We start from the raw sequence: 27697 nt of genomic DNA on the forward strand, positions 1-27697 counted from the left end.
AAAAGTTCGCAATCGGTGACCGCATTGTCTATGTCCAAGACTCCGGACGCGTCCCGATTGGGTCTTGCGGTACCATCATTGGAAAGACACGTACCGCAAGAACGATCTTGCTGGACATTGTTTTCGATGCCACTTTCATGAGTGGATCGTCTCTTGGTGATCGTTGCTCTCCCTTCCGCGGATCTACAGTTCCTGCGACCGCTGTTCTAAACTTGAGCGACAAACAAGTCGTTTCATACTCCACTGCCGGCGCAGCAAAGCGTCCTCAACCATCCGTCCAGCCTCTAGAGGTACAGGGCTATGGCGCGCCATCCGGTCCACAATATGTGCCTGCCAGTGCGCCGCCGCCACTTCAAGGCTCTTACCGAGGTGCTTTTGGTGCTGCCAGTACTAATGGAGCCCGCGGTGGTCGAGGTGGGGGTATGGCACCAAGAGGAACCCATGCCCCATCCAATGGAAATCAACAGCAGCTTCCCATCCGCGGCGGTCCACCACAAACCAACCACCAGGATGCCTCACAGACACAGCAGCAGGCTCCTACTCAGCCTGCGTCGAGAGGAGGTAGAGGCGGCTTTGCTCCCCGAGGCAACGGTAACTTCAATGGTCGGGGACGCGGAGGGCAGAAGCAGGGACCGAACAAGTCGGGATTTACTGTAACCGATATGAACGACCCTACAGCCGGTGTTATCCAGAATAACCCTAACTTCAGGCCGCAATCATACAACAACGTTCCTCCTCCAGCCAATTTGGAGAATGGACGAGGTGGACATCGGGGACGCGGTCGAGGTCGTGGTGGTTATCGTGGTAGGGGTGGGAATAGAGGCGGAGCCGCGAACCCGGCGCCCCAGCAGTAGATAGTTCAAATCAAGGGTGCTCAGACTAGATACATAGATGATCGCCAAAACTTAGCTAGGCTGTCTTGAAGCGATAGAGACTTCGGTCTGCTCGTCGGCAGCTCTCAAGACTAATGTACATCAATGAATTATGATGTTTTCGTCCTGCTACCATTGAGAGTCCATTATAAACACTAAGTTTCAATGTGAAAATATCGTTCAATATTTAATGTATGAACTCTATACAAATGAAGTTGTAAAGAAGTTGGAGTTCTACAGGGAGCTTTTTTTGCCAAGATTCCGTAGGGCTGAAGCAGCTCCGGAGACGTGTTAGCAAGCTCCCCCGTAACGTAACCCGCGCGCCGCAGGCTCCCTCGATTACCTTCTCCCCCACATCCTCCTCCAATTGTTCGCCCAAGATGCATTCAACGCTCGTCCGAGTGCAGAATGTGTTCGGTTTCTTTACAACCGTAGCTTTTACTGTTGCGACGGTAATTGCGCTGTCAACCTTCATCCACCCTCAAAACCCCTCCGCGAGTGTACAGTTGCGCAATGTTCAGGTGTAAGTACATAGCCCACGAATAGGCCAGAGAATCCTCTTGGATTGCACAAACGTTGGTGGCTAATATTGAAATAGGCAGCGCGGACGTCCCCACTACTACAGCTACAAGAAGGAGGAGTACGCTCATATCAAGTTTGACCTCGACACCGGTACGTATTCCCATTGACGTATCTTGACACACACTCTAACGGTGCCTGTGAGCAGACCTGAGCAGCCTCTTCAATTGGAACACAAAACAAGTATTCCTGTACCTCAAAGCCGTTTACCCTTCCACGAAAGCCGGTGAGCCTGCCTCCGAAGCCATAGTCTGGGACGCCGTCCTCGCGAGCGCTGCTCAAGCATGGCACACCGTCCACTACGTCCACCCGAACCCCAAGAAGACCAAGAGCTCGAAGTCAGCGAAAGACAAGTCCAAGAAGACCGCGGAGTCGCCATACCCCCGCGGCGAGATCCACCTCAAGAACCAGCGTCCCAAGTACCAGATCACCGATGTCTCGGGAAAGCTGCAGAACAGGACAGACGTGGTGCTTGAGTTGGGTTGGAACGTCCAGCCGTGGGTTGGTGCGTTGGTTTGGACGAATAAGGTCGACTTAGGCATGTGGTTGGGGCTCAAGGGAGGTGTCAGCAAGCCGTTTGACTTCCCTGAAATTGGCAAGAAGTCTGGGGACACTCAGACTGAGAAAGGCAAGGAGGGTCACCGTCTGGAAGTTGGCGGTGAACATCCTGTTCGTAGGGGGTCTAAATAGAAAATATCTCGAGGTCCGTTGTTGAAGCGATAGCATAGCAAGAATTGGCGTTATAGGTCTATCTATGGTTGTGTCCTGGAGATATCAATAGCAATTGAATGTAGGTTATTTGACACTGATGGTTTCTACAAGATTTGTCGATGTATTTATTACATAAAATGTGGATGTCACTTATTGAGTTCCTGACTATGTCAAACCGATGCTCCACGTGAACTATCTTTGCGATCTTTATGATTACCAATTGGAAAACTGGGATTCGACCTGGCTCTATTCCAGCCTGCCTTGGATATACAATCATGGCTCTCAAGAGCAGGTGCTGCAAAGCCTTCAAGGCGAGCTTTTCGCTTTCCTCAGGGACGAAGCTGGCCGCTCTAATGACACTCACGGTAACCTATGTAGCTGCGGGGTACTGAACTGGATGCCTAGTAACTGCAGGAGAAGTGTCGAAGTTAGCCAATGTATCGAATTTGACCAACTGAAGAAATTATATAGTAAGTAGTACCGGTACAAGAAGACAAAAGGTGTTATGCACAAATTTATCATATCCTTTATAAATCACTTTCCAGTTTGATATCATGTCTTCCTTACACAGCTCCCCGTCCGCTATCAGTCCAATCGTCCTTGTAGTGATGCTGTTGGGGCCTTCCTGCATTTCCCCAAGTGAATAAATTGCTAAATTATTTAGCCAATTTCAGCGCATCTGCGGGTACGTACATGCAGATGCACGATTCTGCCCCAGTGGTACCACTACACAGTCACGACAGGGTTGCGTTCCACAGTATTCGAGGTGGCCCCGCTCCAGCTGATTTTAACCATGGGGTAGGTCGAGCACCCTTTCGGACCGCTGCATTTTGTTGCATCTCTAGGAGAAGTGGTGTGATTCAACTCGGCATCATAGGTATCCAATACTCTCAAGATGGCAGTGCATGATTCTCCGACTCTCGATTTCATGTAAGCCATACAAGTCGGCCGCATCGTGTGACTCTTCACATTCTGCTTTCACAACCAGGCATATGTGCAGATGACAAAGAGATAGCGCTGAAGATCATCGATAGCCTCATGAGCCAGGCCTATCATCCAATCTCGTATTCATTGTCTGCATATAAAGGAGGCTGCTTCCTTGATCCAATCCGACTTCAACGCGACGAGGTTGGACTTCATGGATATTGTCGTTGAGTGACCTTGTTCTATTAGATACCTAGATACCAAATGAAGAACGTTCAGGCATGTGTCACAGGAATACAAAACAACATGCGAAACATACTCGAACGGTTCTCTCTAGGTATCAACACTATCTGCTTTCAAAGGGTCGAGACGTCGAAATAACCTTTCTATAGCCCCACATTAAAACTGGGACCATTCACACACATCTCTCGATAGAGCTTAGGTCCAAGGTCAAGGTTATTGACCCTTCAAGGCGGTAATTAATATCCTTTTCAGAATTAGTGGTTGCTCCAATAGTGACACCCATGAGTCGTGAGAAGCAGGCATGAGAGCCATTAGAATACGAAGCAATAAGCATACGTCACATGTCAACGTCGACCATCATCTATATCCCGCTACGCCCGATCGGGCATCTAAGCCTCGGTATCCGTGAATTGGGGCATCCTCCATCCTCCTCCCCGCTCGTTCGATCCTTTCCAGTACGAAAGACGCATTTCCTCCGCCTGTCACGCTGCAGCTGATTATGCGGCCAGTTAAAATAGCTGCCCAGTTGACCTGTCTAGGCATTATGCGGAGAATTGGCCGGAGGTAGTGGGCCAAGCATGGTGTGACATCCACTCGCTTCTGGTCTTGTTTCCGATTACTCCGTGTGGAGTGGACTGCGGAGAAGCTATTTAACTACATGCTACGCCTCGCCCGCGCGTGGTGCCTTGTCAGACTTACGGGAACCACGTTTACTTGTAAATAATACAACAGTTCTGAATCTTATCTCTTCTTTCGCTCCGTTTCTTAGTTGTCTTGCCCAAAGTTCAATCAGGTTGAGATAGCTCACGATTACACGATCAATCAGCTCCATATGAGAATTTGACATCGAAAGAATATTTCACAACAAGAACATACCAAAAATGCCTGTCTTCGACCTCAAGAAGAACCTCGTCTTCTATGGCGCATACCACCGGGAGCCCACGAACGTGAAGATTCACATGACATTCGTGCCCATCCTCCTCGCGACCGGATTCTTCTTCGTCAGTTATCCATTTCACTCAGCCTCCCCAAACACCACACTGACATAACTCCCCAGGGAACAAACACACCATCCCTCAACGCGCCCCGCGCTCTATCCTCCCTCCTAACCCGAACATCCCTCCCCCTAAACCTCTGCACCATCGCAGCAACAACCTACGCAACAACATACACGCTGCTCTCCCCCAACATTGCCGGTTTCACCGTCTCCCCCCTCATCCTCCTCACCGCTTCCCTCGCCAACCGCCTCTCCGCCTCCCCCTCCTTCTCCAAGGCTAAGCTCAACAGCATAGCTGTGGCAATCCACGTCGGATCCTGGATCGCCCAGTTCGTCGGGCACGGCAAGTTTGAGGGAAGGAAGCCCGCGCTGTTGGATAACCTCGTGCAGGCGCTTTTGTTGGCGCCGTTGTTTGTGTGGTATGAGATTTTGTTCAAGTTGGGTTTCTATAAGGGATTGAAGAAGGAGGTTGAGGAGGGAATTGAGGCGGAGGTTAAGAAGATCGAGGCTAAGGGTAAATAAAGGGTTTCTTGGGGAATTTGATTCGCATGAATAAGGGCTTGGGAATTGAGGGGCACTTGAGTTGTCAGTTGTACATAGGATGTACTAGATGGCCTTTTGCTTCGGGACTAGATGATTCAGTCGTGGACATGAGCATGGTATCAGTTGTTATGGTTAGCTCTAGCAGATACGTAGACACTACTTGTTGGTATTGAATTGCAATGCCTTGATTTATTTAGCGCGCGAAGATCATCTTGGAGAAGAAGTAGAATTTTGACATGAGCTAAGTTTTATATACTGCCTAGATGGCGACCACACTGTATCAACAGACCTTTCTGCACAATTTATATTTGAGCATCTTCTTCGTCACTCTCATCATCGTCCTTCCTGTACATGAAGTACTGAATAAAGACCGCCGCATCCAACAAAAGCGTTCCAAAACTGCCCAACAACCACGAAAAATTGACAGCGATATACCTTCCGTAGATACTGCGCACTTCCCCAGGTGCGCAATGTCCCTTATGACCCCCACACACGGGCTTATAAGCTACAATGGAAAGGACATATGTCAGATTACCAATGCATGCAAATAGGAAGAAGAGCATTGAGATGCCCTCGGTAGATTTCCGGCGATAGTTGAGGAGCAGCTGAGGCACACGCGATCCGAGATACAGGACCGCGCAGACATATCCGGAGACCTGGCCCCACGTGTTGAATTCTGGCCGCGAGGGAGCTGGGTGTCGGGACGGCGGTTTAGCGCTGAGGTACCAGCCTAGCACTCCCGAAGCACATACAAGGACGACGATGGCGAAGTTGAAGATGATGGTCTTGAGAGTTGATTGTGGGGTTGGTGGTGGTTGAGGTTGCGTCTCCGCGCCGTCGTATGAGTCGGGGAGAAGGGGCGTAACGGGAGAAAGGTGCGTGCCGTCGACAGAAAGTATGCGCTCTCGGAAGGAGCCTTGAGAATGGCGTCTATCTGCGTCTGCGATGCGTGGTGGTGTGGCATGGCCGTTGGTATCGGTGTTTCCAGAGAGAAGTGCAGAACGTTCTGTTGGTTCGCTCGACTGTCCGTTACCATTCCCGTTCTCTGAGGTGGAAACTTTATCCTTCAGCGTGAAGCCATTGTACCAGAAACATTGTAGGAGAAGGACGATATCAGCAAGAGTGTAGTACACTGCAAGGATGATCATAGTCGGTAAGACGCCCTGAAGAACGGCCCCAATGATATTGAAGAAGTCCCCGAGAAGCCATATCGTAATGAAGACAACGGATAGACCCTCTGCTGAGCTCCTTTTCCAGTTCTCAATGATTTGTGGTGAGAAGACAACTTGTCACGTGGTCAGTATGAATGCTCTTCTACCAAACTAGAAGGATGCTTACCTATCCAACATGCTATCGAGACGGAACCGCATATTTGGCTAATTGCATCAATATCTAATTGAAGACCTTGGGACGGTGGAAACATCTCAACTATGACGTATGCGTATCAATTTCGTTTAGACGATAACCCTTGCTATTCGCTGGAAAACACGCCCAATGGGCGATGCGCGACCCTGAAGTTACTCGTTCAGAGTTCTCAAAGCACCCGGTGGTGTCTTGGTTCAATTGGCGCGTTGTTGGATGTTAGATGATGATGTTGCTCGTCTGATGATTCACGCCTCAGGACAAAGCCAAAGGACACGTTGACGGCGAAGATGTGGCCTCCGCGCAAGAAAAGTCTAATTGATATGATGACAATAAGCAATGAGGCCTGTAGATTTCGACGCAGTAAGGTTTGGATAATAATATTGATCGTGAAGCCGCAATCGGAGGAGGTTGGTGATGGAAAAATTAGACCTCGTGACAAATGCCAAGATGGCCCAAAATCCGGGGAAGGGATCTCGCACGGACATTGATTGCATCATAACTTCGACTCATCTGCCCCGAAGTCAATCTTTGTCAAAATTATCCCGAATTTAGAAAACTGAGGTTATTTGATTAGATCAATTGAGATACTTCTAATTGAGAAGGGTGCCTAATGACTTACTTAATAGGCCACACTGGATACTCCTTCGATGATGACACGGCAATAGAATCGAAATGGTGAGAAGAACCAGAACTTGAAGAACATATTTTTATTACAATAAGGAGAAGTTCCGTCAAGATGATGATTCAAATTTTGGCTCTTGTACATCGATAAATCTTGATATTATTTGGTTTTCAAGTGTGGGTGGGTTTTAGAACCACGTCCGCTTGAATGCTAGATGCCACAAGTTGAATAGTGCCATATTGTAGTAGTGTGAATGTAGACTTGGTCACCTCAAGCTTCCGTGGGGTAAATCAAGGACCAAGGCGGAACATACCCTCATTCTTTACAAGTATAACGATTGTTCCCTCTTCCAGATTTGCTATGCAGCGTTTGCCGAATAAAGTCTCGTATACAGTTCGGTTCGATATACAGACATGTTACGACTGCTCAGTCCTCTCTGCGAGACTGATAATTCCTCTCCATTGCCACTAGAATGCACTCCTTTTTTACCACCACCCATTGCCCCCAGACCAATGACTCAAAATCTAGGGCTCACGGTCTTGGATGGAACAGCATTCCTTTTCCTTTATAGTTACATTCAATAGCAATGTACTCAGTGCTATCTTACTATTCCTGTACCTGGATGCCTCAATGGCGAATCCTGGACGAACAGGTGGGATTTGGGAGGATTGTGACTAACGGTTCGGCAGCTTCGATCGCTTACGAAAGTCCGGCCACGAAGGTGAGATGCATACCTGTAGATTTTAGACGGTGAAATACGGTTGGGGTGTTGGTACCTACGATTTGATGTTGTAATCTTTGTTTAATTATTCCCGGAGGGAGACTTTCCTCATGGCAGAGTTGTCGTCGAAAGAGGCGCCTAGCAGACAAGATCAGCATGAAGAACGATTGTGTGGAAGATTTACATAGAAGAGTCAGGTTGAACCTTACCAGCACGGTTGACGAGCACGCTGACCTGACCGCTACCCTTCGCTGCGACACAAAAATGCCTTTCAATTGATTTGCCACTGCCTAGATATTCTCTTCAACCCTTCTCACTTGCATCTTAGTCACTGGAATCGGTTGATTGTCGAGAGAGACATCATAGGGGGTATGGACGTTGGAGAAATGCGCTGACAGTTTCGAAACCAGTTGTGTGATTTGCACTAGGTACAGCAGCAATGATGTGGACTCGCACCAGAAAAGCTGTACTATACACTCCGTCTATCCTTCTAATTATGCAATAAAACGTACGAAATAGGCATACATCTTTACTCAAAGGATCGTTGATATGCCAAGTGATCTCTATTCTGGTAGACGTTGTTGCAATGATGATGAGTGCGGACTTGAGGGAATTTACAAGTACGTACAAGGCTGCTTATTTGCAGCGCGCAGTCAACGCCACAGTGACCAATCGGACCCGAAGCATCAGGCTACAGCACTTGTATTGCTAAATGAAGCCTGTCTCATTTGAAGATTAAACCCTCGCAAATGTACTCATGTTATTATGCATGGAACTGAACAGAGGACGATGACCGAGAACCTGCGGTGGCATTGTGCTCTTTCTCCTTAACCAAGTGTCGATTCACAACATAACAGCGCTTCGACGTCTTTGCTGACTTCCAAGAATCGAGGCGTTACCTGTTGCGACTGAAATAAGTTTGATGACAGGCATATCCACATTGGACGCACCCACAATACACCTGCATACCTTAGGTAGACAATGTATGGAAGGTTACCCCTACCTATCTCTGATTACTTTCATTGAGCTCAAAATGTAATATTCACATACATGCATGGGGGTCTATAAATCTTTCCACCCCACGATGTGATGTCGTCGCAATTTTTGATAGACCTCGTAGTCTCCTCACTGTCGAACCATACGGACAAGACGGTTGGTCGGCCTGAAGGCAGACATGGCGTAACACTCCGAACCCAAGTTCCCAGGTATTGGCAGACAATGGCATAATCAAACTGATTGATTGCGCTGAGTGATCTCTGCAAAATTGAGATTTCAGCTCGCCGAAGTTCACCGGGATTCCCTTGGATTGATTGGTAGCTTTTGTATGTTCATCTGTGCGACCAACGCGGACGGGGGTCGCTTCTCGGGCATGCGGTGTGGCGATAGGCTGTGGCCATGTGTTGTGCGATGTATTTGTATAGAGCGGACGTGATATCGTTCGAGCCGGGCTCCGATCAGTCCAGGAGGATATTGTTGAGTGAAACATAAGGATGCTTATCAATAAGTCCCGAAGTCCAGCTGGACCTGTTATATCAATATGAGCATATACTATTACCAGAGGACACCTTTGAAGATATCCTGTCTAGCATTGTGAGCCTATTGCGAAGTGTCGTGCAACCTTTAAGGTACATGGATTGTGCGTTATGATTCTCGAAAGCCTTGGCTCTGTGTGGAACACCACGCATGCCTATATCCGGCGAATGGATGTTTCGTTTGTACCAAACTTAAGAGGCAACTGTTCGCGGGCGATGCGTTCCGGACAGTGGTTTGCGATAAGCCGAGAAAAGATAGATGAGCTGCCACGTGCGATGGGGCGTTCTCCCATAGTGACTGCAGCATCGGATATATAGAATGATTAATGGCATTGGCCTTCTTGACAGAGTGGTATCAGTGGCTTCTCGAGTATGACCGCTTCTAGGCAAGAATAGCATATAATAGCGGGGTTCGTTCGTAAGACGGTGTGCAGCAAATATGAGTAGTACCAGAACCGGACACAGGGAGGGACCTCTCTAAATTGCACGAGCCGACCTTACACAGATCCTGCACAGACGAATGGATCTAGATGTCGATGTTACACCAGGTTAACTAACTCGCCGAATTGTATGGATATCAGCATATGCCATGTGGTGTTGCTCGGGTTTCACTGTGTACCTGCAGGACCCTCACCGTTTGATTAAAGATCATGCCAAAGGTGCAGTATTATATAGAATTTCCCTGTGGTTCGGCTACGATCCGGTATTGGTTCATTTGGCGCCATCTGGGTAGTGGACCTTCTCGAAGATCTTATCCGCGTCTAGAATCCGGGATTGCAATTGTTGGTATGATTAATCTACTGCCAAAACGTAACGCACTTTCTGCGATAGTGCCTAAGCCTAGCCTGAGCATACATAGTTGGGAGCGAAGGTGACTACGGGTTCTAACAAGGACCAGCTGATGAGAAGAGCCTAGAACGACGCGACCAGATGCACCTTCAGAACGCATACCAAGATCGGAGATCCTCTGGCGAGCACCCGAGTCCATGGGCCGGGACATTCTGGCGGCCTCCATGTGTGTTAGATCTTATGAGGCAGTGGTCACCGTTAACGAAGCGAATTTTGGATGCATTGATATCACAACTGATTCCATGGGATATGTTTCACTTGAGGCCTTTTGCCTGAGTGGGAAGTGTTCGATCCATTACGATATGGGCGCCACGCGTTCTATAGCAACCGCCTCGGCCGGTTTTTTAAGTGCTTCAGGGTCGATGTAAATTAAGTGATGACGTATGGATCAGTCGGTTGAGATATGCACGACAAGAAGGATCAGATGATTATCAATACACCAAGTCCTCAGCATGAAATGAACGTCGGATTTCATACATCGCTGCAGATGTCTTGTATGTGCAAGCGCCGAGCTAAATTGCGGTGTATTGAGGGCTGGACTGTGCGTGCTGGAAGAGCCAGGGTATGTGACAGACTGAGCATGGGTTGACGATAAGGAACATATCCAATTTCTGGATCCGAATATTGTACTTTGTCTAAATTGTAGACAGAATGCTGGTATATCGATACGTATGATGGGAGAAGTCCTACGAGTAGCATTATGGAACATCAAGCACCTTATGCGTGGGTGTAAGTCTAACAGTGAGGTCTAACGTGCCAAGCCGCTAGAACATCTGCAGACGTCAATTGGAAATTTCCCCTCCCCCACCAAAAAATTTATCCCGAGATCAGATACAACGATTGAGAACTGCTCGAAACAGTACATCGCCTACGGTCAGCCTCGTTCCGATCGCACGACACCATGCCTACAATCAAGCTGGAAGAGGATCCAATCGACGAGATCCTATACCTGGCTCGCGCAAATGAGTCGTCCGAATTGGAAAGTTTTCTCACGGAATTGTCCGCTGAGAGGAAGTTCTCGAAAGCAGACCTTGTAACTGCTGCAATTGATCCCCACTCTAAGAATAGTGCTCTCCATTATGCTGCTGGGAATGGACATATTGGTAAGTCGATTAATTTCCATCCACCAGGAAGATAGAAGCGTTTGATGGTTTGTTACGTCTATGCCAGACTGTATCAACAGCATGGAAAACTACATCCGGTAGACCTTCAGATGCAGCCAGGCAGTATATTTCCAGACTGGAGAGATGCTAACTTTGAGCGGTAGACATCATCAAGCTTCTGTTATCCTATAAGCTCGACAACGCCACTGCAACCAACCTTGAACTTATCAACACAGTCAATGACGCGGGAAACACGGCACTTCACTGGGCAGCACTAAACGGTCACTTGGAGTGCGTGAAACAATTGGTGCAGGCTGGTGCCGACGTGACCATCATCAACAAGGCAGGCCATGACGCAGTCTTCGAGGCGGAAATCAATGACAAGAAGGACGTCGTGGACTGGCTTTTGGAGACGGTCGAAGAACTGGAGAATGGTATCGGACAAACGGGCGAGAACACCAGCGAAAACAGCGACAACGGAATGAATGCGGAAGGCCATGGAACTGTAGCCGACGTCGAGGATGCTAGAAGACAAATGGAAGGCATGAGCACCGTCGACGGGAAAGCACAAGGGGGATGAATAGGAGAAAGCATGCAGGATATTAAACTTATATTGCTGACATGGACAAAGGACCTGAGGTTGTCCGATGCGTCAGGAGGCAAGATTGAACACCCCCGAGCGGCGATGGCCATAACCACGTGGCACAGAGTATGCGCCGCGCATGTAGCCCGGTCGCCGTGGGAACCGTGACGGGACGGTGGTGATCTTGCTTCTTCTAAATATTACATAGAAAGCTCTGGGCTGGTCGCCTTCTGAAGAGCCGAGCAATGGCGGGGTATCTAGTGTACAATTGGGTTACCCCCCTAAGGGGGATTACTCTTCCAATGATTATTCAAACCTGATCTTGTGGTGTATTGCTGTTGCAATTCCTATTTTCTGAAGAATATATTAGTGATCATAACTTCGTGTACAATTGTCCTTTCATGTTGCTTACCACGGGAAATTCAGTCCCTCAGCCAGGCACGACGTTTCTCCTCCTTTTTCTCTCGTCGTTTATCTTTGAACGCCTGGAGTTCCTTCTTGGTGAGTTGTTTGGCCCGGCGCTCGGCTTTCAGGCTGCGTCCATCGTGGGAGTTGGCAGCGGCGTCGACATCAAAGAAGGCATTCATTTGCCTTTGAGACTTGGCTTCGTCGCTGTGGTTGTTCGGGTTGATTCCCGAAGCTTGGTAGCGTCCGGTGAAGCGATTGAAATGGGCTGTTGTTGAATAGTCCTGAGTTGGATGTGGAAGGCCTGCAGCAACCGCAGCAGCAGCCTCAGCAGCCGCCTCATCTTCTTCCTCCTGTCTGCGCGCCTCAATCGCGTAATCCGCATTCGGATCATAATTACCATGTATGGCCGGGTTATAGCCCCCAGCCGGACGACGCTTGGGCGGACCCGAAGTGCCAGGTGCACCAGTAGTTACAACGGTTCCAGGAGCTGCTCCTGGGGCGCCAGCAGTGTTGGAAGTACCAGGGGCGACATTTGCAGCATATCTAGGCATGAAAATTATTAGGTTACGTAGGCAAATGAGAATTGTAAGTTGAAAGCAAACCTGTCATACGATCCGTTCACATATGCATGAGCATCCGGCTCACGAGGGTTTTGCCACTGGCTGACTTGAGTGAAGCGATTATAGAAGTACGATCGCTGGCTATAGTTGTCATAGCGCCACTCCCAGCCATCATCTCCAGGCGGCGCATTGGCGGGATGAGAAGGAGGTGCCTCGTCGGGCAAGGGGGGCTCCTCATCGTCGTACGGGAGATATGATTGTCTGGTGGGCGTAGGCGGCTTGTCAAAGTTGCGCTTGTACTTCTTGTACTCGGGGGTGCGCGCACCGGGACCACCATCCTGATCCTCGGCCTCAGTTTGGGAGTTGCGGCGCGCCTGCTCAGAGGCGGCAGGCGCGGAGTTCATGACGATATATGTTCTCTAGAATGCACGTGTTAGAACTGTCTGGGTTTATGCAACCAACGTAGTGATGTGAAAGAGGAGCCAACAGTGTGTCGTTGGTGGTTTGCGAAAAGTTGTTGTTTTGCGCTCCGGCGCAAGTGAAGGTCGTAGATCTGGATGACTAAGTAATGACTAATCTGCTTTCTCCAGAGTCAGTGCGCTTCGCACTCCCCGTTCCCGTGCGTATAACTACCTACACAGTCCACTTCCTCTGATGGTGATACTCCAGTCTATGGGCTGCTCGATCTCTGTTATGATGCTATCTTACATGTTGTGCGATGTCACCCGCATGCTTGAGCATAATCGGACTCGCTCGGACGTAGCCCATTGATCTCATCGTGCCTCATGGTCCTTGGTTCATACAGACAGATTGCATCCATGCCTGTATGGTATTCAGAGCCCGCAGCGCATCACTAAACTTTGTGCAGACTCAGGAATGGCCGTTTGCCCCTTCAATTTTCAGTACTCGGCGCCGACGGCATTATAGGCGAAGCCTGCAGCGAATTTGCAGCTGACCCTGACTACCGCACACGAGGACCTGGCGAATGTCGATTCAGTACCTTGGACGATCGCGTAGTCATTGTACATGTATGCACATACTCGGCGTCCAGCATCAAGCACGATACATGATATCAGACGTCAGATATAGCCAACAGGGGGCCCGAGGCGATGCCTTGTACACACGCACACACAGATGCGGTGATGAGATGGTGACGGTACCTCTGGAGAGACCCTTAGCAGGGCTATTATGGTTAGGCATGTGCATTGAAGGGTGGAAGCTGCATGTCTGGAAAACCGAGAGAAAGGCCTGGTGTCCTTTGGCGCAGGCCAAGAAGGGCTGCATGGGTTATATGCACGCAAGACACTAGAGGCCGGCAGGGGGACCGCGGGTGAAGGGTAAGCCCTGGGGGAGGGTTCGCGCTCCGCTCAACGGCTGTTGTTAGGCCTCGCTCCCGGCCGATTTTCTCGCTGCTTTAGCAGGGACCTCCCACCCTTCTTTATCGATTTTGGCTGTTGCAGTTGGCCATGATCCACCTGCACGGCTCGCTGCTACACACCTCGTAGGTACAATTGATTTGGTAGCCTGTGCAGTGAATATCGGCAACGGCCGTGGCACTTTCGCATCTGCTTCCATACTCATACAATAGCCGTACCGGTGGCCAGACCCGGCTGCTGGTGGAGCTTTGGAGCGAGGCGTTCATACGAGGCGATGAGGCTATCGAGGCGCCAGAGAGAACGACTAGCGGAGGATCGCATCGATGCCGCGGGACGTTGGTGTCTTTTGGCACTGGCTCGCATCGGCCGCTTGTTGCTGGCCAGCGGCGCTGACCACATTGGATGTCTTCCCCTCCAATCCCATCTGGCACAGCGGAGCAAGACGCGAAGTGGTCGATGCTCGGCATGATCGTTGGAGGGGGGAAGAGGAGCAGAGGGCCGATGGGAGCGATGGCTGAGTGGACAGGCCACACTGCAGTCTGCGAAGTGCATCGGCGTACTTTGAAACTCAATCTATGTGAAGCTTATTGGCCTTGCTGCTGGAGTACCCGACGCCCGGTCTGGAGAAATGCTGGATCAATTCTCTCGACGGGATTTTGCCGCAATTACATGGACATGTTCGCTGCAAGTTCCTCGTCTCTCCCTCCTATGCATGATCGGCACCACCAGTCAGCAGTGGGAGAGTCACGGTTGGCCAACTTCCACTCGCTGTTGTTGGCTGCTCGCGAGATCTGATGCTCTAGTCGCAAGTTGCAGGCTCACAAGCAAAAGCATCCCAACCACCCACGCGCCCTGCAAGTCCGTATTATTGCGTCCTGCTCCCTGTTCTATGCAACAGCGATGCATCTCCCGCAGTAGACCAAACACACTACATGCACTCGGCATCCTCACCCACGCTCTGTTGCGTTGGGATCAGTCCTGCCGAATCTTGTTAAACTTCCACACCGACCAGATTGGACTATAAACCCTAGTCAAAAGCTACATGGTACTAACCGTCCCGGCTGCGCTCGCTCGGCTCTCAAACAATAAAAGCTCCATGGCCATGTTCCTGGCGGTGCCTGTGCCAGTCTGCTGCCAGTCTGCCAGTCGAACTTATTCTTGCTGGGATCACTACTGGAAAAAGGCACAGAAGGCTACTGTAGGTTCTCGCCGAATGTTCTGAAAGCATTCACTCCCCGGCCCTGGTCTACTGTTGTCTCTGCCGCAGCACGGATTCCCAACCACGCCTTCCTCCTTCTGTGATTTCAACTCCCTGGAAGCTATTATCATATTTATTGCTATTATTCCTCGCCGTAGGGAATTCCTCCCATGCAGGCCTAGCGTTCTCTCCCTGCCCGGAGAGCTGTCTGCGCCGCACATCACAGCCTCTCACCCCTCTATCCGTGTAAGTTCACTCTCCCGTGTTTCCCTCCACGCTAGCCCCTACATTTTTTTTCCTACCTACTCTACTTGTACATGGTTTCTCGCTTCGGCTGTGATCCAAGAGCAGCCGAAAGTGTGGACAACTTGCAACTTGCAAACTGTCAGACGTCAGCCCTGCACGGACTCTGGGTTCCGTTGGCTCTTCTTCAGAACCTTGCCTTTCTGCAAGACCTCACAGCGGGTATTCCATTCCAATACGCAGACGCACGCAATCGTGCTTCTGCAGTCCACTGGCCGATTTCTTCAACCTACCACTACGCTTGTTTCCATGTGCCCGATACTTAGAACTACAAGCTGATGCCGTACTTGCATCAGTGTCAGGGCTGGTGCCGTGCCTGAATTTCTAGAGTGTCCTAGTTTATATCTTGTGTCTGTCCCTTATACCTCCCCCATGTGGTTTGTCGACCAATGTATCGTGGAAGCCATCCCACCTCGGGTGCCGAACATCGACCGTCTCCTCCTCCCGCTGCTATGCTCGCCCTCGACATGAACCGCCAGCCCAATCTTCCTTCACGGCCGGCTCCTTCTCAGCCGTTCGCTACTTACAGTCCGTACCAGAAGCCAGACGCCGCTCCACCACGGCCTGAGATCATACCTCCGACCCAACATCATCGACCCCGGGATACTGACCCATCACCCAACAATGCACAGCAGCTACCAAGCCTTCGAACTCTTCTGGAACCAGAGCTGTTGGATAATAAGTTCCATGATCTTCCATCACGATCAGGTGGCGCTGCCTTTCTAGCTCAGGGTACCTCGGAGCGGTACGGTTCTAATAGCCCAACCCTGAAAAGGCGGCATGATTTCGACGGTTACAGCCCTGAAAAAGTAGAGAACAATGCTATTACATCGCGAATACCACAAGTGAACCGCTACGGCCCCACCAACCTTCTTGGAGAAAGCCAATCTCTATCATATCCGGCACAATCGTCCACACCTCACTCATATCAATCGGAATTCCCGCGCCATGCAAGCATTGCAAGAGCAACGCACATGGATCCTGCCGGTAAGATTCATCAAAAACCATCAACAGTGTCGACAATGAGCGCATTATCTAACCCGATAGGCGGTTTCGCAGGGCAGCCACAACATGACGATCCAATGGACATGATCAGACCAGTCAGGCGACGAACCGATGTGTCCTCTCGTGCTCCTATACGATCGTCACGTTGTGTAGGGCAACGAGAGGTACCTGGCGAGGGCCGCTGTTACATATACGAGGATGGCTCATATTGTCGCGCTGTTATAGATGGGGAACCGGTCAATCCATCCTGGGGCATTACAAAGGCAGGGAAACCACGGAAGAGGCTCGCTCAGGCGTGCCTGACGTGTAGAGAAAAGAAGATCAAGTGCGAGCCGGGTTACCCAAAGTGTCATCAATGCGCCAAATCACAGAGAGCTTGTAGAGGGTGAGTAGATTTTGTGCTATACCTGTCGACCTCTCACTCTTCGCTACAATGGTCTTATATGCATTGACTTATTCTGATTTGAAATCGCTGACAATGCGGAGTGCACTCTTCACATGACAAATACTAACTTGATGATAGTGGCCTCAATCAGGCTGGCATGAGCAATGCTTCGGGAGAAACATCACCGTCATCGTCATCGGCACTATTTAAGAACCCATCGACAGAACTAGTCAGTCCTGTGGCCGGCCCCGACAAACCAAAAGCTCTAGAAGAGCACCGTGATCCTTCCAGAACTGTCGAAGCTTGGAACGCTGGTTCTCCGTTCAAGCATCGAAACTTTCGCCCTACTTCGGTCGCTACCTCAAGAGATATGTCGGTGCACTCCGTTGATTCGGATTGGAGCGGCTCCATGAATGCCATGGATCCAGACGACCCCAGACGTGGTTCACACCAGGATCATCTAGCTGTCCAATGGGAACAGGATCCATATGAAACAGATGCCCGTTTGACAATGCACCTTCTGGATCTCTACTTTCTCCATGCGGGACGCGCAACATATGGAATGTTCCCTAGGAAACCATTCTCGACATGGGTCGAGACTAACCGCGAGAAAACCCAGGACCACCTGATGCTGCTGTACTCCGTACTTGCCATGGGTTCCATCTTCTCGAATGACCTCGACAAACGAACCCTTGGCAAACGCTTCGCAGCTATTGCTGCTTATGGGACCGAAAAACGATTTGGGAAGTTCACCTTGCAACTTTGCCAGAGTAGATTGATGCTTGCGCTCTATAATTTTGCCCGGGGAAAGTCTCAGGAAGCATGGGATTTCTGTGGTGCTGGCTTGCGTGCTATCAGTGCTTTAAAACTCAACACCGAAGAAGGGATCCAAGAAGTACCGGATTTGTCCCCTGAACTGGACTACGGATTCGACCGCCGTACTTTGGAAGAGTGTTGCCGTCGCACCTTCTGGTCCGGGTTCTTGATGGATGTAAGTTCCACCGCGTTTACGGCGACCACCACCCTTGACCTAATGCACCAACAGCGCTACAACGGCTTTTGTGGCGGCACACTCTGTGTTATCAACATCGAGGATACTTTCCTTCGGCTTCCGTGCCTCGAGACCCTTTATGAAGCCTCCAATCCTTGTGATACACCGTTCTTCGACTTTGAGCTTTTGAGTCGCCAAGCTCCTCCTGGTCCACCTCTTGGGGATATGGCGTACCTCACTCTTATCTCAGCAATCTGGGGGGACGTGTTGACATTTACTAGTCGTGCAGTGCGTCGGCCGGATAATGGTTATGAACGGCTTTACGAATCTTTTTATTCGACGACATACGAGAGGCTGGAGACGTGGCAGGGCATCTTACCGGCGAACCTTCGTTACTCCGCGCAAAATCTCGACAGCAGTATCGTGGAAGGCTATGCTGGAACATTCATTTCTCTACACGCGCTTTACCACACTACCATCATCCGACTCAATCGCCATGTCCGTCTATGGGCTCTATCAACGGACCAGGTCAGTCGAAACATTGACCAGTCTTTTCGGAACGCATCTCATTTTCTATCGATCATGCATTCCTTGGCTCCAGTAAATCGCCGTCAACGACTTCCGCCCAACTCAAGCTCTGAGTTCTTGTTTTCCACTCCCTTCCCAGGTTATGCATTGATGCTTTCCGTCGACGTGCTTAGTGCGGCTGGCACGGTCTCAACCTTAAACGGTCTCATCGAGACCGTAGATACAACTCTCTCATGCATTGAAGAACTAGCAAACTTCTGGGCTTCGGCCCGTGCGCAGCAAAAGGCTATTACTAAACGTCTTCAACATTTGATTGAAATTGCGTCTACAGAAGAACAGGGCATCAGAAACGGCAGTTTCGGACAATACTGGAGAGTAAAGGACAGTCTTGAAACAGCTTTTGGCAATGATGACGTTATGTACAAGGCTCGCGATCCAGCTCTTTTTGAAGTAGTTGGAGGGTTGACCGGACACTAATCACCCATTTGATTACCCGGTGTTACGAGACCAAACATGGAATCACCTTACTGGATCGGTGGCGACGGTACATGGACTTGCTGTGGCTACACGTTGCATTGAAGGTCTTTTCGTTCATCCGGTTCGGCCTGATCTAATCCGTCTCTACTCGCTTCGATATTTCAAATATGGCTTTTCTTTCACAGTCGCGATGACTCGAGACCAGCTAAATTCATCTGATGGGTCGACATTCCAAGTAAAAAGAACCCTGCCTCTGTTGGGTCCCAATTATCAACAATGCTATGCCACCTATAGCATAGCATGTCGCCTTATTTGGTACTGCTACCGGTCACTTCATACTTCTTCTATCAGTATCATTTCCGGGCCTCATTCTTCGCCCCATGTAAGCGTTTAACTATATTCCTGGTACCAAGGATTTCTGGTCTCGAGTAGGAATATCCAATGGCTGGTCACATAACTTGCAAAATAATCTGTGTTTCATGTTTCCTCGAAATTTCATTACAAAAGCGAACAATAGGTTTTCCCTTTATTTTATCCGGCGGCCCCTTCTGTATCATTATGCACTTGTATTAGTACGATTTCCTTCTTAATGTTGCCTGATCTAGTCTCCGCCAACATTTCAAGAGCTAGAACAATGGAACAGGGTGCATTGACAATCCATGGGCACTCAGGTAGCCATTCCTGATGCACTGTTATTAGCCTGGTGCAGTACGACACACGGTAAACGATTTCGGACATGCTTGTGTTGGGTCAAATTTCTTCGTCCGTTTCAATTGTTCATTTTATTATCTTTCTTCGCCCTTGTGTTGGTGTCACGAATTTAGCCCTGCTTTCATTGATTGAGCTGCACTGGACACTTATGAGTATCTTCGCCGTCTTGTACCATATTCAGATTTGGATGCATTGAACGAGTGTTGCCATCTATGCATATAGCAGGCGAGTGACTCAACCAGTTAGTTCCTTTTCAATCCATTCGCCTTCTCGCTCAAATGCTTAGCATCGCAATGACAAATTGCACCATTACCGATGATTAATGTGAAGGGCTGCAAGTCATAACGAGTAGCATTTACAGACGATCCAGCGCAGCGAGCCGAGCCGAATCCGGACGACGTCGCTACCGCCGTTGTACAAACTACTCGACCATTCAAGCAAATCGACACAAACGCACAAGCCTTCTCCACAGACTTACACACAAACGGCAGACCCCACTTTTTACTGGGCGGGGGAGAATGTTGCATCTGTGCTCTGCATGAACTTGCAGTGTTCCACGTGCACATGCAGTGTTTCACGCTTTGGAATTGTCGGGTTCGAACTGTCCAAGAACGGGAGTGGAAGTAGAAAATGGAAGTAGAAGCAGAAGTCGAAGCGAAATGGAACGAAATGAAAGGGAGCATGCCTTTAATACACTTAAAGTATGGATTAAAACGGCTTTTTGGAATTCTTTTTTTTTCCACCCCAGAATGCGGTCTTGTTTCTTCGATGTGGTACGATGTTCAGAAATGCATGCATCCTAGCTGACTTTAATGTATCTAGGTTTCTATCGAGTTCTAATCAATCCCCCCAATTGATCTCATCGATAACATCACATACCTTTTCCTCGCTCACCCCACACTCACAATCTCCAAAAACCTAACCTCAGCCTTCTCCAGCACGCGTTACCTCGCCTCACCCCGCCAAAAGCACGCCTGAACCATTCCCGTTCCACTAACCCCGTATAAGAAAACGCCCTTTCCGGACACCAACCCATCGGAACGATAACACCGATAAGACTGTACAACCAATCACCAAGTCCAACTCCCTCACTCACTCGCTCACGAACGAACCGTCGTTCATCTCACCTGTTCCTTCATCGTCCTTCCTTGTCTTGTCCTTACCGTGTCGTCAAGATGCCGATCCGATCCGCCCCGTTGCTCCTCAGATCCAATCGACCCAACGAACGTGCTACGTGTGTTACCTTCGTTTGACGTGACATGGATAAGCCTGCAAAGTCGTGCTGTGACAGTGGCGACGTTTCCCTCCCACGTGGGCTGTACTTCCTGTCCGGATGCTGTGTTTGGCGGGGAGGGGAATAGGCGCGCGGGTGGCGACTTTGTGTTGCGTATTGCGTTGCGTTGCGTATGTACGTTGGTGTGGGCGTATGTCTACCGATAATGCCTCTCAAATCTATCATCTTCCCAGACCTGAAATCTTTTTTTTGAGGAAGTTTACTATCCTTTATCTTTCCTCTTCTTCTAATAGTCCGAAGGCAATTTCAACCCTGGGTCATTATGCTCCGAGTTCAGGTTCTTTTGGGGTTGCTAGGTACTTTGGTATTATCTACAAGTGTTAGGTTCTTTTGTGTGACAGGTGTAAGGAAGGAAAAGAAAGATATGCCCCTAATTTGACTAATTTTATAAGGGAAGTGAACAGTGAGATAAGTGTAAGACAAGACATACAAGTAATATCAAGTAACTGTCCCTCTGCTCATCGTCAGCCATGTGAAAGAAATCGTTTAGGTTGTTCAAATTGAAATCTGCCAGTCATTTGTACTTGTACGTGTATTGGCATTGGTTTTACATATGTATATATGGGTATCATAATTTACTCCAAGAAGTCCGGTATTCCCTCCTCGCGCCGCTCCGCTCTACTCGTGCCTGTGACAGACATATCCTTATATCAAGTCACATGAACAGTCCCTCACACCTCAATACGCCGGCTCCCCATCCTTCCTCTCCCTCTCGCCACCCTCGGCGCCGTGCGCAAAGGCCTGCTGCATACCCAGGCGGGGCTTGCTCGCAATGTCGAGCTCCGCGAAGCGCGGGCGGACGAGCATGATGTTGACTCTCGCGGCGTTGAAGACTTGTTCGGAGGGGGGGATCGAGGCGGCGAGGTTGGTGTTCTCGGTCAGGCGCGTGATGAAGAACATGAAGCGGCCGGTTTTGATCTGCATCTCGGCGAAGTTTGCGATGTTCGGGGGGAGGTTGGTGTGTTTTCTGAAGAAGAAGTTGTGTTAAGGATTGGGGGTTTTTGGAGATTTGGAGGATGGGGTGGGATGGTGGTGGGCGGCTGCGTGGCAGGCAGAAATTCAGGTAGAAGGGCTACTTACGCCATTGATTGTTTGTGCGTCTTAAGAATGCTCGATATGCGCTCGAAGCGGTCGATGAAAGGATTCTGACTCTCCATTCCCCGCGTTACATGTGTGACCATTAGACAAGTCGTCCTCTCGTATAGAATGAGTTCCCTAGCGTCGATAACCTCTGCGAGCTGTTGTAGCAGCGACTCGATTGTGCCCGCGTTCGGGATGAGATAGTATATGATTTGCGTCCACGCCTTGTAGAGACTCTGGTCCCAGATGGAGGTTGGGAAGAACTCGACTTCGTCCTTGAAGCCTTCTGAAGCCTGACGTATGTATTCGGCACGCTCTTCAAAGAGTTGAACTCGTAGACGAGATTGGACGAGATCCATCTTGTGGATCAGGCAGAAGACTTTGGCGGAGGGAGAAGATTCGGATAGAGCGCGGATGATGTTGGAGTAGGAGACAACGTCGGCTTGGAATTCACGGGACTCGATATCGAAGACGAAGATGAGGACGGCGACGGAGCCAAAGACATGGGTTCGCTGGTGTGTGAGGTAGTTCTCGACAAAGCCGTCTTGTCCTCCGCAATCCCAAAGATTGAGCATCAGGTTGCCCATGAACTTGATATTGCTATGTTCGACATCTATAGTGGCGCCTAACCTTCGCACATCCTTTGCGACGTAGTTGCTGAAGACGATGGACCGCATGGACGATTTCCCCGCGCCTGACTTTCCCATCAACAGCACCTTGCGCTGCTTCTGTCGCTTGGTCGTGTTCATGGTGGCGGCGCGAACGTTAGGGCTTCAAGGCGTAGATCAATTGAAAGATACGTAAAGCGAAGCCCAAGTTCAATCACTAGGCAGAAATCCCGACGTGAAGGATCAACAATTGATAGTATCGTGAAGTTTACTTTGTAGTAACATAGCTTATCTCCAAAGCAGCCAAGGAGTGACGTTGGAGGTCTCGGATCTAACCATGTGTGGCTAGATTGACTCTGCATCCTCGGAACGGGGTATCACAATGCCGAAATTTGGCAATCGTGGGGATTGACCAATCAACGGTGGCTTGTTGAACTGTTGTTCTTCATTACAATTAACATCATGTGCATCCTGTATTTGGAGCGCGTAAAGCCGATGTCTGCAAGAGATGTCACGGTACGTGTGCGTGCATAGCTTCATGTCTACATATTCACATATTTGCATCGTATGTATGAACATTATGCAAGCACACACTCGTACAATCGTACTATAAGACATCCCCACTGAATGCCATTGTTCCGTGTTCCAGTAGTGGGCCGGCAAAATTTGTAGTGGAGCATGGTCCCATCTCTCGCTCTACATGGAGTAAGTTATGCTATTAGCATACAGGTTACATTCTACTGTAGAGGAATGATGTCCTCTTCTCCCTGCCGAACCCGATCATCAATGAACTTGTTCGCCAAGTCGGGCAACGGAAAGCCTCCCGCGTTCCGCCGTGCCCCTGATCGAGCATCCTACAGTCTGGCAGTATGACCGAGTAGGTTTGTATTGCATGTTACACAGTCAACGGCCAGCCACACCACTGACCAGGCCATAGATGAGATGAGTTAAAGGCTCATATGCGATTGCAATTGCTCTACGCTCATGTGATAAGTTCTCAATGTGTCAACCAGCATTGTCCTATTCAATGTTTTCTGTATAGGTTCTGGGCGTCACGCCATAAAACAACAATGATCATCAGTCTTGGTCGTTGCTGCCTGCCGCATGTTACATTTCAATATGCATTTGGTGCCTACGCTAGATGAGTTCGCTCTCGATTTCTTCTAGCCTGATTAATGTTGTTGTCTTGCACGGCTTCTTCAATCCGATAACATTGGCCTTTCGTATTGCGGGCAAGAGAAAAAGGCATTATCCAACTCGTGAATATCAGCCAAGAAGTGTAAATTAATTTTTTTTCCCTTTCGATTCCTCCAGAAAGCCATCTGTTGTGTATGAATTGTGTAGAGAATTGAAAACACTAGGAAACAGATAATAGGGCCGGTCCAGGTCCGTGCCAAGGTCGCGTACTAGGCGCAAAACAGATAAATGCCGTTGTTAAATGCCAAAACAGGTTGGTAAGGTTATCGATACTCAGATGAGAAAAAGGGGCTCTGCTGGAGGGGCATGAAGTATGAACATGAAAAAAAGCAAAAGCTACCAAACAACGTCGTGCCGCGCGGAAAATAAGAAGCGGCGGGGGCACATGGCCGTGCGTGCGTGGTAACGTGGAATCGTCGAATGAGAGTAACAATGGCAAGGCCGAAGGCAATAACAAAACTGGAAGGACAGGGTATCTTAGAAAACGGTTCCATCAGACAAGATCATGATTGGCGGTTCTTTGGTGTTGGGCCGCGACACCTCTGCAATCTCTCGGCCGCCCTGAATTGGTCAAGTTAGCATGTTGTTCGGGAATGTGGGGGACTGCGCGCCAATTACCTTCCAGCTGCCGGCCTCGAGCATCTGGGCCAGGCTCAATTTGTCTCGTCCACTAAGACCGAGGAGCGTGTTGACTTCGGCGAGAAGTTCATCCAAGAATCCCACCGTGACGGCGCGCCATTCGACAATAACATCGTCGTCGGCTGTGAACATTGGGACGACCTCCACGCTGGGTTGGCCCTTGACCTGGGCATTGCGATGGTATTGGGCCAATCCGCGCTTCGCATCCTCGGGTTTCAGAGTCAGCAAGCCGGTGTCGATGAGCAGACCGCCGTTGCGGTACTCGGGAAGTCCGGTTAGGAGATCGGCACCGGCAAAATGAACATTGAGAAGCTTGGTCATTGGCACCATGAGTGAGTACGTGAGCCATTGGGTAAGCTTATGGAATGGCACGATATTCTCCCAGGGATGGGTAGGATGCGACGGCATAACTGAGCACGGCCATGCGTCGCCAATAGAGATACCGTCGATTTGTGTGCGTGTTGAGGGCCAGATTGGTGCCAGACTGTCCATGAGCACGTTCCATAGAGTGGGGAGTGGGATGATGGGAACTGATGAGGCCTGCGTTGATGGATGCGACAGTAGGTAGTCTGTGCAGAGTTAGCTTTCATGATCGTCCAAGCGCAGAGGGGTAGCTCCCATACCCAGCATGTTTCCAGGTCGCGCTTCCAGCCCAAATACCTCCTGATTCTGCAAAGCGTCGGCGAGTTTAAGCAACAGACCAGCGCGTCCCTCAAGACCATCCAATGGGTTTTGTTCGGTAACTTGGAGTCCACGTGCCACAGCCTTAACGTCCAATTTCTTGAGACCGGCACTATCGACCTGGCAAGGTTCGTTGGGATTGCTGCTGAAAGCGCCAGCCTTGAACATTTCCAAACTGGCCACAGCGAGACCTTCACTTCTGCGATAGAACCTGCCAGACTCTTTGCTGCGATACTGCCATTTTGTTCCAGCTCCAGCGTCGAGAAGCACAGATACTAGGAAAAGATCAATGAGGCGACGGGTACGTTCCTGGTTGTCGACAGTCTTGGGCCAGGATTGCATAAGTTGTTCGACGCGCGGGCGGCCGCCGACTTCGAAATGTTGCCATCGTCCATGTGGAGGTATTGAAGCATAATCGGGGGCGTAATCGCGCTGCACCTCAAGTCAGTATGGTATGCCAAGGAAGAAAAAAGTGAGTTTCATTGGCGAATGGCATCTGAAAGGAGAAATCATCAGATTGAGGGGAGGAAATTCTTGCCTTGATGATAGAGACCACATAACCTGCAGCGTCCTGGAACTTGCTCATGTCCACGGTGAAATGCTTCAGCTGGTTCTTTTTCGCCTTCTCGAGCACGAGCCTTGATCGCTCACGAACAGCGTAGATGCTACGAAGGTAACCGGCAGGATCGAGCGACGGGTCGGGAGCTTTTGGGAGAGGTACGTCAGGAATGTTGATTGTAGGCGTCTTCGAGCCATTGGCAGAGCCTGGTACGGGGGATTTGAGAGAGCCATTGGAATCATTTGGCTGGCTGGCGCCAGGAGAATGGGTGGGCTTCGACGTCTTGCGGGCGAAGAGACGCATTGTGGCGGTGGTAGAGAAGAGTGAAGGTTGAAGGAGGGGAGGGGAGAGCAAAAGAGGGGAGGAGGAGAAGAAGAAGCGAGAGTGCCTCGCGAATCACGGAGGAGATTTGGATTATGTGTGGAGGCGGTGGTTGTCGTGTCGAAGCAAACGCAGTCGTTTGAAGTAGCAGTAGTAGTCGAGACTACAGTAGCACCAAGAAGTAGTACGATTAGGTACTGTATAGGTAAGTTGTACACAGTCGAAGATGGAGAAGAGTTGTGTGGATCGACCAGCACGGGACGAGGGCGTGTGCGGACAAAGAACGTCGATCGCAGCAGTAGGTGTTCAGCGTAAGTACGGTTGTAGGTAGAAGCTCTCGAAGCGTAGGCCTGATGGAGGGACCAGCTAGGAGAGCGGACAGGGGACCGAGGGGACCGGGAAAGGGACCAGGAGTGGCCCGGATGGCTTAGTGGGGATGAGGGAGACGAGCAAGAGGAGAGCCAGTAGTTCGAGTAGTGGAAGCGGAAGTCGAAGGGGTGGGGGGGAAAGGAAGCCAGGAAGCGTGGTAAGGGAGCGCGCAACAATCCGAGCGTTGGGTTGGCTCTTGTTTTTGGTCAAGGTTTAGTAGCTGTGGTGGGTGTGGGTTCTGGTAAAGTGGCGCGCCCAGAGGAGAGCAGAGCCTGGCCAACCCAGCTAGCTGTAGGTACCAGTAGTACGAGATTCCAATTCGAGCCAAGTCTATACTCGGTATCTGGTGGTCTAATTACACTGTATACAATACGGTACGGTACGAACAGCGATATACTCGCGTGTACGGAGTACAACCAGTGTGGAAAGTCGAACGATTGCTTGATAGGCAAGGGAACAGCAGTTGGGACGGGTTGGAAAAGGATTCTCCAGGATCCCTGAACGGAAGAACGAGGGAGAGCCTTCGGCAGCGAGCGACGCTTGATGGAACCCGCAAGCAGCACAAGGGGGCCTGTATGTTTCCGCGTGTATGTACGGTTGTGCCTGAGTAGGTAGGTGTAGGAGAGAGTTTGTGTCTTGTTCCGATGCCCGTAACTGTGCTGGCTGTTTGCTGTCGGTAGGCACAATAGGACCTAGGTAGGTAGGCAGCACTGAGCAGTATGGGCCGGAGAGGGCGTATGCGTTTGTTCGTTCGGGGGTTCGTGCACGTATGCTTGTAGTGGGTCGGACCGGATTGGAGGATTGGCGCTGATACGGGGGTGATCGTGGACGTGTAGTGTACCGTGCCGTCTTCGAATAACAGGCCCTTCGTGAAGGGAAAGAGAAGAAGAGAGGAAATGATGGAATGGAGGTAAATATGAAGATGAGGATGAAGATGAAGATGATGGAAGGGAGAAGAAGATGTTCGGTAGCGATGAATACTGTGAGTGAGGAAGTGACCCGAGTGATGGAGATGGGAGACTGGAGATGGTGCGAGTATGAATAATTGGGTGTAGTCTGTTTAATTGGTGCAGGGCAGTATAGTGTGGTGTAGTGCAGAGTGTAGCGTAGGTACACAGTAGTGTGTAGTGAAGACAGTAACGTGGTGTGTCGTGTGAAGTGAATAGAGATGAAAAGGTGATGGTATGTGGTTACTAGTTACTGTGTCAGTGTATGGATGGACTGTTAGGCAGACGCTTTGACCTCGCGGGACGTAGGAATGCATGCCGAAGCGTGTGCCCAACCAACCTAATTAGTCGTTTGCAAATTGAAAGTCAGGAATTAACGGTAACTATGTGCGTTTGTGTGTGTGACAACAATAAAA

At 49.9% G+C, this 27697-nt stretch overlaps 8 protein-coding genes across 8 annotated transcripts; 4 read left to right on the plus strand and 4 right to left on the minus strand.

Annotated features, from left to right (window-relative positions):
• The first annotated feature begins 1187 nt into the window (after nucleotides 1-1187).
• Nucleotides 1188-2326, plus strand: BU24DRAFT_417050 (signal peptidase 22 kDa subunit). Its single transcript, XM_033526618.1, has 3 exons — nucleotides 1188-1395; nucleotides 1471-1544; nucleotides 1600-2326. Exons 1-3 carry the CDS (start codon nucleotides 1253-1255, stop codon nucleotides 2139-2141), a joined length of 759 nt encoding a protein of 252 aa, XP_033389731.1. The 5' UTR covers nucleotides 1188-1252; the 3' UTR covers nucleotides 2142-2326.
• A 1448-nt stretch (nucleotides 2327-3774) lies between these two features.
• BU24DRAFT_417052 (DUF962-domain-containing protein) lies at nucleotides 3775-5165 on the plus strand. Its single transcript, XM_033526619.1, has 2 exons — nucleotides 3775-4330; nucleotides 4387-5165. The coding sequence occupies exons 1-2, from the start codon at nucleotides 4211-4213 to the stop codon at nucleotides 4846-4848; spliced, it is 582 nt and encodes a 193-aa protein (XP_033389732.1). The 5' UTR covers nucleotides 3775-4210; the 3' UTR covers nucleotides 4849-5165.
• A 6-nt stretch (nucleotides 5166-5171) lies between these two features.
• Nucleotides 5172-6292, minus strand: BU24DRAFT_404407 (PQ loop repeat protein; the record flags this gene model as incomplete). Its single annotated transcript, XM_033525646.1, has 2 exons — nucleotides 5172-6154; nucleotides 6208-6292. The coding sequence occupies 2 exons, from the start codon at nucleotides 6290-6292 to the stop codon at nucleotides 5172-5174; spliced, it is 1068 nt and encodes a 355-aa protein (XP_033389733.1).
• A 4319-nt stretch (nucleotides 6293-10611) lies between these two features.
• On the plus strand, nucleotides 10612-11930 carry BU24DRAFT_487824 (ankyrin). Its single transcript, XM_033533491.1, has 2 exons — nucleotides 10612-11061; nucleotides 11226-11930. Exons 1-2 carry the CDS (start codon nucleotides 10860-10862, stop codon nucleotides 11639-11641), a joined length of 618 nt encoding a protein of 205 aa, XP_033389734.1. The 5' UTR covers nucleotides 10612-10859; the 3' UTR covers nucleotides 11642-11930.
• Nucleotides 11651-12794, minus strand: BU24DRAFT_417054 (uncharacterized protein). Its single transcript, XM_033526620.1, has 2 exons — nucleotides 12057-12794; nucleotides 11651-11998 (listed from the first exon to the last, which is right to left on the minus strand). The coding sequence occupies exon 1, from the start codon at nucleotides 12601-12603 to the stop codon at nucleotides 12067-12069; it is 537 nt and encodes a 178-aa protein (XP_033389735.1). The 5' UTR covers nucleotides 12604-12794; the 3' UTR covers nucleotides 11651-11998; nucleotides 12057-12066.
• Nucleotides 12795-15956: 3162 nt separating this feature from the next.
• On the plus strand, nucleotides 15957-18875 carry BU24DRAFT_430092 (uncharacterized protein; the record flags this gene model as incomplete). The annotated part of the gene is made up of 2 exons (XM_033529788.1): nucleotides 15957-16879; nucleotides 17018-18875. The coding sequence occupies 2 exons, from the start codon at nucleotides 15957-15959 to the stop codon at nucleotides 18873-18875; spliced, it is 2781 nt and encodes a 926-aa protein (XP_033389736.1).
• A 2499-nt stretch (nucleotides 18876-21374) lies between these two features.
• On the minus strand, nucleotides 21375-22841 carry BU24DRAFT_417059 (GTP-binding protein GTR1). The gene is made up of 2 exons (XM_033526621.1): nucleotides 21961-22841; nucleotides 21375-21847 (listed from the first exon to the last, which is right to left on the minus strand). Exons 1-2 carry the CDS (start codon nucleotides 22707-22709, stop codon nucleotides 21559-21561), a joined length of 1038 nt encoding a protein of 345 aa, XP_033389737.1. The 5' UTR covers nucleotides 22710-22841; the 3' UTR covers nucleotides 21375-21558.
• Nucleotides 22842-24242: 1401 nt separating this feature from the next.
• BU24DRAFT_430094 (DUF1688-domain-containing protein) lies at nucleotides 24243-25947 on the minus strand (the record flags this gene model as incomplete). The annotated part of the gene is made up of 4 exons (XM_033529789.1): nucleotides 24243-24326; nucleotides 24384-24973; nucleotides 25028-25517; nucleotides 25624-25947. The coding sequence occupies 4 exons, from the start codon at nucleotides 25945-25947 to the stop codon at nucleotides 24243-24245; spliced, it is 1488 nt and encodes a 495-aa protein (XP_033389738.1).
• Nucleotides 25948-27697: the final 1750 nt, after the last annotated feature.

Source organism: Aaosphaeria arxii (genome assembly GCF_010015735.1).
Source record: "Aaosphaeria arxii CBS 175.79 unplaced genomic scaffold BU24scaffold_1, whole genome shotgun sequence".
Classification (NCBI taxonomy): Eukaryota; Fungi; Ascomycota; class Dothideomycetes; order Pleosporales; genus Aaosphaeria; species Aaosphaeria arxii.